Genomic DNA, 9,188 nt, shown 5'->3' with positions numbered 1-9,188 from the left:
TTTAGAAAATCTCTCTGATCATAAACATTTTCAAGGAGAATTAGAAAGAATTGTTCACATAAAGTCATGAAAAGATTCTATTATCCATACTTGTTTCACATTCTCCTACTGGTTTTTTTTACATCTATTCCATCAGCATCATTAATTTAATTACAAGTGTTTTTCTCCCCCCTAAACCCTCAAAGGTCAAAAATCCTATTAATTTTCTTTGACTAGAACAAAACACTTGGAGAATTACTTGGTAATCTGACGCTCTGTTGCGTGAACAGATCCATGCAGCTAAATTTTAATGAATTTATTATAAGTTGAAGTTGATGCTGTAAACATCCTCAGCACGCATTCCCCTGTAAACACAAATTTTGCTCATTTCTTGTACAATATTTGAAATATAAACTATATTATCCAAACGGAAAAGTTGAGAGCAGAGAGAATTACAGGGAATCTTCATATCAAGTCCATTTTTAGATTACAGCGAAAGATGAATGAATCACGACCGTTCATCTGCACCAGTATATCTTATAAATAACTGCTTTGGTGGCCGCCATTTCCACTGGAGCCATTTTAGACGTTAATAAATGCTCAAAATGGCAAATACCCGACCTCAACGCCGCCGCCGCCTTCTCCTCGTCGCCTTCCTCCTCGTCACTTTGATCGCCGCCGTCGAATCTTCTCGACCGGCGTTCGCCTGTGGGGGGCCGGAAGCAGCGGGGATGCGGTTCTGCAATCGAGATCTCCCGATCAAGGTCCGCGTTCGAGATCTCATCGGGCGACTGGAGACGGAGGAGAAGATCCGGCTGCTGGTTAACAATGCGGCGCCGGTTCCACGGCTGGGGATCGGCGGGTACGAGTGGTGGTCGGAGGCTCTCCACGGCATATCCGATACTGGACCAGGAGTAAAATTCGGCGGCGATTTCCCCGGCGCTACGAGCTTCCCTCAGGTCATCTTAGCTGCCGCCTCCTTCAATGCCTCGCTCTGGGAGCGAATCGGAAGGGTATGCTCCAACTCTTCGCTTATACTAGTACTATACTAGATTACTAGATTACTAGTACTAGTAAATTTCTCCCTCTCTCCCTCCCTCTTCTTCCATTTGATTGGTTTTTATTTTATTTTTTTATGGAAGGAATGTGATTATTAGAAATTAAATTTGATTGATTTTTAAAGTATTTTGAGTTATAAATTAAAAAAAAATCATTAGCTACGGCCGGTTTTTTGCTTCTATCTATTACCAATACTTAATTCTTAGTAATAGATTGAACGCAGCTTCGAAAAGCTTTTGATATATTTTTTTGATAATTTATGCATTTATATACAGTCGTAATGTACATATTAGCTGTTTGAGAAACTGAATTATTGATTAGATGCTAAACTAAATTATTAGTGCGCGTGCTTGCTGCCAACTATATTACCAATTTTAAATCTGTTGTCACAGTTCTCCGATTAAATTTTGTTTAGACACTCAAATTATTAATTTTTTTTAAAGGCTAAAATCTTTTTGATAAAAATTCTGTGCGGATAAATTGAAGAGTAGTAAAATTGCTCTTTGTATGTATATAAAGAATTAAATTGTAAATTAATATCTGTGGCAGTTCAATTAATTAAATAACAAAACTATTTGTAAATTTCCTAATTTGAAAAGTTCCATATTTGCTCCCATTGGATTGGATAAAAGGGCCAAAAATATTTGTAACGCATCTTATAGGGCTAGAGTCATACTCATGCGGCGTAATCCAAAGAAAGCTCCTCTTTTCTTTATCAGTTGGTAGGCAGAGGGTCCCACTTCTGCATATGGCTGACATTGCTGAGTGACTCTATTTTCGTGTAACAATTCAATTTATCATTTTAAAATATTTTTATTTTCATAATTTAAAATTATTTTTTTATTCTTCTTCTTACATTTTATTATAACAATAACTTTTGAATTAAAATTATCTATTTAATCCGCTTATGAGCCAACTCGAAATCATAGAATTTATGGAATTCATACCCCAATGAAATGTGCTACGTCTGGTATTGAGCTTATACCGAGTGATGCTCGGTATCGCTCGATATCTGAGCGTAAATTAGACGGTTCTTCCGTCTGGTGTCTGCACATAATAATCTCTCTAGATCTGAGCATCATTCTTTGAACTCAAACATAATTAATTAAGTTTACAGCCTGTGGATGCTCATATAGTATATTATTTTCCTCATCATAATTCGTCTCTAGATCAACCAAGCTCAAAAAGTTGAAAGAGACAAATTTGTAGCTCAGTTGGTAGGTTTGTGAGATTGTACGCTCAGACGAAATATATTAATCTATAATGATATCTAAAAAATATTATAATTTAAGAGTTTAATCATAATTTATAGGATAAAAAACTTACAAAAATAAGTCCTCTGATCCATTTACTATTTCAATCTTTTATTTTTCATTCTTTTCTAGATTTTGTTTTTCATCCTGCTCATTTTACTCAAAATTACCGACCAAATTAATTTCATTTGAACTTAAATCTTATTTATTTTATCAAATTCAAACGCATATTAAATTAAAGCGAATAGCTCTTGACTCAACAAATTTACACCTCTACTTATAATTTATAATTATCTAATATTATAAAGGATTGATTTTTTTTATATTTTTGGGAAATTTCTTAGGATATCATATATTGAATTTCTAATTAATTAAAAATGAAGTGTCATTAGGAATGAATAAAATATTTAGCATTATAAAAAATAAAATTTCCTTTCTAAGAGTGGCATCTGCCGACTATGATATAAATTATTATATTGAAAATACCATAAGCTTTTAAGCTTTTCATCATGTCATGCCACTCACTTTCATTAAATAGTAGGATGGCAATGCCACCAACCATCAGCTTCAATTGGTGGACAGCCTGTACTGCTCAGCGGCTTTTTAGATTTTTGCCAAACAGTTTGGCCATAGAAATGAACAGGAGCGCTATATTTTTTACATTTGATATTTTATTAATTTTTGTTTAGGACTAATTTTTTTGTTGCTTCTTAAAGCAATGTTTTAGTATAAAATTATTAATTTTTTAAATAAAAAATGCTTTTATATAGAAGAAAAAAAAAATTATCCCTTTAGTCTCAATCGAATATGGTGGGAGAAAGCGATTTGAATTATGCCATTATTAATTAATATATAAGAGCATATGAAATGCTTGCTGATAGCTAGTGATCACATGGATAGAGGAATCTCGCCTACCTTTTTTCTGCATGGAGAGCTATATTATTATTATTATTATTATTTTAAGATACTATGTTTTTAATATGATCAAAATTATAATTTAATAGTAATTTGATCACTGATTAAGTTTGTTTTAAATTATTCTCCACATAATAATGTCTTATAATGAAAGAAATATAATATGTCTACAAAAATTTAAAATAATTTTAAATACCTTCTTATGTTTATTGAAAATTTTTCATGTGATTTTAAGTCATTTGAAATTTAAAAAATTATATTTATGTGAGCTAAAGCTAAGTATATATATCATTATCAAACATATGGTTTTACTAGACGTCACCCACTCAGTTAAAAAAAAAAGTTTGAATATAAAAAAGAGAAAAATTAGAATACTTTTTATATGTATTTTAAACACTATTTATTCAATGTTAAATGTAATTAATCAACTCTTTTATATATTATACTTAACTCCAAACAATATAAAGAGTTTTAATATTCATCAGCACCTTTTTCTATTAAAAAGCACACGCAGATTTCAGGCTTGAATATTCGTGCATGCTAGTCAAGATCTAACCTAACCAACATGATATACATGTAGGTTGTGTCTGATGAGGGACGGGCTATGTATAACGGCGGGCGGGCGGGCCTTACATTTTGGAGCCCGAATGTAAACATATATCGTGATCCTCGTTGGGGTCGAGGGCAAGAGACTCCAGGAGAGGACCCAATTCTAGCCGGAAAATACGCAGCCCATTATGTCCGCGGACTCCAACAAGCCACCGGCGGTCGCAGCGGCCATCTCCACCTCAAAGTCGCTGCTTGCTGCAAGCACTACACTGCCTATGATCTCGACAACTGGCATGGCGTCGACCGCTTCCACTTTAATGCCAAGGTACATATAAAACTTGATCTTCTAAAAAAAATTAAATTTTGTTGTCTAGCTAATTTGATTTGTATTATTTCAGGTGAGCAAGCAGGATCTGGATGACACATTTGAAGTGCCTTTCAAGGCTTGTGTGATGGAAGGCAAGGCTGCAAGCATCATGTGCTCTTACAATCAAGTCAATGGGATCCCCACCTGTGCCAATCCAAATCTCCTTCTTAACACTGTTCGGACCCAATGGGGACTAAACGGGTCAATTATTATAACACCCATCATACATACAATTTTAAATATTCATTACATCTGCATCGAGATATATATTAAAAAAAATCACATTATCTTTTAATTCATATGTGTTAGGTACATCGTAACGGATTGTGATTCTATAGCCGTCTTCTATAACGATCAACATTACACTGCTACGCCGGAAGACGCTGTCGCCGTAGCATTGAAGTCTGGTTGGTTTTGAGATATTTATAGGCCAATTTTTTTTTTTTTTTTTTAAGTGATGAGCAGCTTTTCATAATAAAATTTTTTGTTCACTTTATTTAAAAAAAAAAATTCAAAGCTAACAGTGAATTCGAGAAAATAAAAAAAAAAATTATCATTAAATTGATTAAAAAAAAAAATTTGTTTTTGTACTAGGATTGGACCTGGACTGCGGCCCATTTCTAGCCCAGTACACGGGCAGCGCGATCCAGCAAGGCAAGGTCAGCATATCCGACGTGGACAACGCATTGGCGAACACATTGACCGTACAAATGAGGCTCGGAATGTTCAACGGTGATCCGGCTACTCAGCCGTATGGTAATCTTGGACCCAAAGACGTTTGCAGCCCGGCCCACCAATCCCTTGCCCTCGAAGCCGCCCGTCAAGGCATCGTCCTCCTCAAAAACCACCGCCGCGCCCTTCCCCTCCGCCCCTCCACTCTCCGCTCCGTCGCCGTCATCGGCCCTAACTCCGACGTCACCACCACCATGATCGGAAACTATGCTGGTAAAATTATAAAAACAAAAACTTCAATCTTTTTACAAATTAACACACACAAAAAAAAAGTTACCAAAGCCCTGGCCTTAATATAACTAACCGAACATTAACAATCGCTCCAGGAAATCCTTGCGGTTACATAACGCCGTTACAAGGTATCAATCGCTACGTCAGAACTGTTCATCAATCGGGCTGCATCAATGTATCCTGTTTCGGCCCGAATCAGCCCATCGATTCGGCCGTGAATGCCGCCAGCCAAGCAGACGCCGTCATCATCTTAGTTGGGCTCGATCAGTCGCTGGAGGCGGAGACGATAGATCGCGACAATCTACTCCTCCCCGGCCGGCAAGCGGAGCTCGTTCAGAAGGCAGCTGCCGCCTCTTCCCGCGGCCCGGTCGTCCTTGCTCTCATTTCCGGCGGCTCGTTAGATATTTCCTTTGCTCGGGATGACCCACGGGTGTCCGCAATTGTTTGGGCCGGCTATCCGGGTCAATCGGGCGGCCAAGCCATCGCCGACGTCCTGTTTGGAGCTTATAATCCAGGTGGAAGATTGCCGATGACATGGTATCCCCAGGCGTTTGCAGATCAAGTCCCGATGACTGAAATGGGAATGCGGTCCGATCCAGCCCGAGGATACCCCGGTCGGTCCTACAGATTCTACAACGGACCAGTGGTTTACCCGTTCGGTCATGGCCTCAGCTACTCCAAATTTTCTTATTCCATCGCCCAAGCTCCGGCCATCTTCGCCGTCAGACTTAACGTCGGCAGCCAGGCCGCCGCTGCGAACTCCACCGGGTCCGCCCGGACGGTACGGGTCAACCATACCCAGTGCGATGACTTAATCATGCCCGTCCACGTGGACGTCACAAACTTGGGAGAATTAGACGGGGTCCATTCCGTCCTCGTGTATTCAAGGCCACCAATTGGTAGTGAGAGATGGGTCCCACAGAGGCAGCTCGTTGCGTTTGAAAAGGTCCACGTGGCTTCCGGAAAAACTATTCGTGTGAAGTTGGGCGTGGACGTGTGCGCGAGTTTGAGCGTCGCGGATAACCATGGCACCAAAAGGATTTTGATCGGCGATCATAACTTTGAAATCGGCGATCTGGCACACACGGTTTCGGTCCAGGTCCAGAGAGAAATGATACCGGACCCCGTGTAGACTTTAGGGATTAAAAATGAATTAATAAATTTTAATAATTAAAATAGACCATTAATTAAGTAGTAGGTCAACAACATCATCTAATAAAATTTATAATAATAATAAAAAAAAAGAACATGGAGTCTTTAGAAAAAAGTTTAAAAGGATATGAAATTGGAGCATTCTTTGTGCATGTAATGGTATGATTTAATATATTTTTATGCTCCCAAATGCAAAGATATATAAAAAATGCTTTTCATTGTATGAATCTTTGAAACATATTTGTAGCCATAAATTCATAAAAGTTGAATTTTTAATTATTAGTAAATTATACTAACATTTCATTATAGAAATAAATTCAAAAAACAAAATTATTAATATATATAGAGAGAGAAAGATTCTCTCTATTTAAAAGAGAGAATTAAATGAGAGAGAATAGTTTGGAGAAGGTAGAGAAATCTCTCCCTTTTGAGAGAGAGGATAAAAAGAAACAAAAAGGTTCTCCCAATCTAGATGAAAAAGTAAAAGATAATATTATATGAGTTATTTGCAGATTGCAATAGTACTTGAGGAAGATGAGCAGAATTATACATCTCACCTTAATTAGTCTGCTGGTTGAGAGCTTAGGCTTCCAACTAAGAGGTCTTGGATTCTAGTCTTTGCATATGTGTTATATGTGTGAGTTTGCCTTAAATGATCTAAATGTCCCAAAAAGATAAGCAGAATTTACCTTAAATCATTTTCAAAATAGCAAAAATAATAGTTTTTAGTCTTACAGACTCAAGTTTTTTTTTCTTCCCTGATTTATCATAGGTATGGGACTTACCAATTTTGAGTTTTGGATGGATTTAAGTACTTAAATTTGTAAATCTTAGAAGCATCAATTCTATTTCATACATCATTATTATCATAACCCAACATAACTCAACTCTTATATCAAATGGGTCTCGTCATATTAGATGCGTGATAAATAATAGTAAAAAACTTATTGGAATGGTTTTTTTTTTTTTTTTTTTTCATTTCATATTCATATGATAATGATAAAATAGAACCACTCACATTATCAAAACCCTATAATTAAAATCCTTTGCATATATCTTTTAAATTTAGATTATGTGACCGTAAAATTAGAAATATTCATTTACAACAATCATGATATATCGCTCAATCACCATCATATAATATATACCTCATGAGTGCAAAAGTAACAACTAACAAAACTTAAAGCTATGGACTGGAATATGTCACCTCTATATCTGTACTTAACTTGCTCATTTTCCTTTCCTTGTCATGAAATTTACAAACATAAACAGATCAAATGAGAATGAGAATGAAAGCTGCAGGTTGATTAATTTAATCGTTTCTACCATTGTATATCTTTTAATTAATATATATTTGTTCCAAAATTAAACCATTTATAGTTATTTTGTTTAAGGGTACATTTAATAATTAAGAACAACTAAAACAACACAAACATGACAGCCACGTTAATTTGCTGCTGTCCATTAATTTCCTCTCCCTCCTCAGTAGATAAACGGAACATTAATATCTAGATCTAGAAAACAGTATGTATGAAGAGTGCTTAATCAACAAAAATTATATATAATAAAATAAAAAATATTCATTCTTGATTTTCAGTAATCATCATGAATCCTGTTCATGTTGATGATGGCAAGACAATTGTCAGTCATGCTCTGCAATGTCTCGGACCAATCCTCCAAAGGGGATTTGATGCTGAACTCTGCGAACCCATCCTCGCAAGTGCCGAAATTGCTGATCATGGCGCTCAACATCGAGTCTCGCGTGCCGATATCTCCAACCCTGATAGCCTCTTTGGCGGCTTCGAGATTGTCGAGAGCATCGTCGTAGACGTCGATGCAATCGTGCAGCAGTTCGCGAGTCTTGGCGTCAAAATGGGGATCGGCGGAGAGGTTTTGTGCAAAGGAGCGGGCGTCGTGGGTCTTGACGTCGACCGCTTTCATGAGGGCGGCGAGAACGGTGGAGTTGGTGGGTGATTTGAGGACGGCGGAAGAATTTTTGAGGGATTTGAGACAGAGGTCTGAGAAGTCGGTGTGGTTGCAGAAGAATTCGATGAGGTGGGACGCGTAATTAGTAAGGGAAGGATCAGTGGGAGGGGAGGGGCGGCCGGGTAGATGAGAAGGAGGAGGGGTACTGGAAGTGGCGGGAGGGGGAGGAGGAGGGCTGGTGGTGGAGCCGCGGGGGAGGCAGATGGAGGCGGAGGGGTGGAGGACGGAGAGGATGAAGAGGAGGAGGAGGAGGAGGAGGTGGAGGGAGGAAGAGGTGGCTGGCGGCATATTGTTGAATTAGGGGGGCTAAGAGAGGAGAGGACAGGTTGGAAAGGCGGAGGGAAAAGATGTTTTATAATTGAGGGTGGCCGTTTAAGTCGGATGGAAGCAAAGGATGTAGCCGTTGGCGCGCAACGGATTATTTTTCAGGTGTTTTTTGGTTTTATCTTTTCCCGCGTTTTAATTCGATTTTAGTTTCTCTCCATCTTATCTCTCTCTCTCTCTATATATATATATTTATTAAGTGATAAAAAAATTCAAAAAATTAAAATATTCTTTGAAGAAAATTTAGCCAGAATATGTTCCTGAAAGAAAAAAAATCCAATTATTTTTTTTTTGGGAAAATGAAAATCCAATTATTTGACCAAGACAAAATTTTGGCTCATGTCCCAACTCATTTTGCATGATAGGAATAAAAAATAGATTCAATTTGTAAGAGATTTATGAGTTAAAATCTCACCCCTAAGTCTAGGTTCCTCCCACCATATCATTAATTAAAGAAATGAAGTACATCAAATAGCTCCAATTAAGATTTTATTTATGAAAGCTTTCTTAATACTTTTTAAAGACAAAATGTTTTTAAACTAAAAATTTTGTATTAAAAAGCTATTTTTAAAAGCAGTAATAAAGTTGTCCCAAATGAAGCTCGAAGTTTAAGAATTCGTTTGGGTGTTTATTTTTTTTTA

The 9,188-nt window shown here is 37.2% G+C and overlaps 3 protein-coding genes across 3 annotated transcripts in view; 2 read left to right on the top strand and 1 right to left on the bottom strand.

Moving 5' to 3' along the window:
• Positions 1 to 439: 439 nt before the first annotated feature.
• Positions 440 to 6,277, top strand: LOC110100884 (probable beta-D-xylosidase 2). The gene is made up of 6 exons (XM_020828595.2): positions 440 to 992; positions 3,787 to 4,080; positions 4,154 to 4,323; positions 4,432 to 4,529; positions 4,717 to 5,067; positions 5,181 to 6,277. The coding sequence occupies exons 1-6, from the start codon at positions 576 to 578 to the stop codon at positions 6,215 to 6,217; spliced, it is 2,367 nt and encodes a 788-aa protein (XP_020684254.1). The 5' UTR covers positions 440 to 575; the 3' UTR covers positions 6,218 to 6,277.
• A 1,477-nt stretch (positions 6,278 to 7,754) lies between these two features.
• On the bottom strand, positions 7,755 to 8,511 carry LOC110100881 (pectinesterase inhibitor-like). The gene has a single exon (XM_020828591.2). It carries the CDS (start codon positions 8,509 to 8,511, stop codon positions 7,831 to 7,833), a length of 681 nt encoding a protein of 226 aa, XP_020684250.1. The 3' UTR covers positions 7,755 to 7,830.
• A 93-nt stretch (positions 8,512 to 8,604) lies between these two features.
• The window catches only part of LOC110100859 (importin beta-like SAD2 homolog), a 47,632-nt gene continuing 47,048 nt past the window's right edge, over positions 8,605 to 9,188 (top strand). The window contains exon 1 of the mRNA XM_020828563.2: positions 8,605 to 8,652. Coding sequence (XP_020684222.2) covers positions 8,605 to 8,652 — 48 coding nt within the window. The remainder of the gene's footprint in view (positions 8,653 to 9,188) is intronic.

Source organism: Dendrobium catenatum, unplaced genomic scaffold (assembly GCF_001605985.2).
Source record: "Dendrobium catenatum unplaced genomic scaffold, ASM160598v2 fragScaff_scaffold_1271, whole genome shotgun sequence".
In the NCBI taxonomy this organism is placed as follows: Eukaryota; Viridiplantae; Streptophyta; class Magnoliopsida; order Asparagales; family Orchidaceae; genus Dendrobium; species Dendrobium catenatum.
This window is presented reverse-complemented; position numbering and strand designations above follow the sequence as displayed.

Coding starts and splice junctions, on each gene's coding strand:
- LOC110100884 (XM_020828595.2), top strand. CDS start 576: ATGCTCAAAATGGCAAATACCCGACCTCAACGCCGCCGCCGCCTTCTC. Junction 993..3,786: donor TCTGGGAGCGAATCGGAAGG/GTATGCTCCAAC, acceptor ATATACATGTAG/GTTGTGTCTGATGAGGGACG. Junction 5,068..5,180: donor CATGATCGGAAACTATGCTG/GTAAAATTATAA, acceptor CAATCGCTCCAG/GAAATCCTTGCGGTTACATA.
- LOC110100881 (XM_020828591.2), bottom strand. CDS start 8,511: ATGCCGCCAGCCACCTCTTCCTCCCTCCACCTCCTCCTCCTCCTCCTC.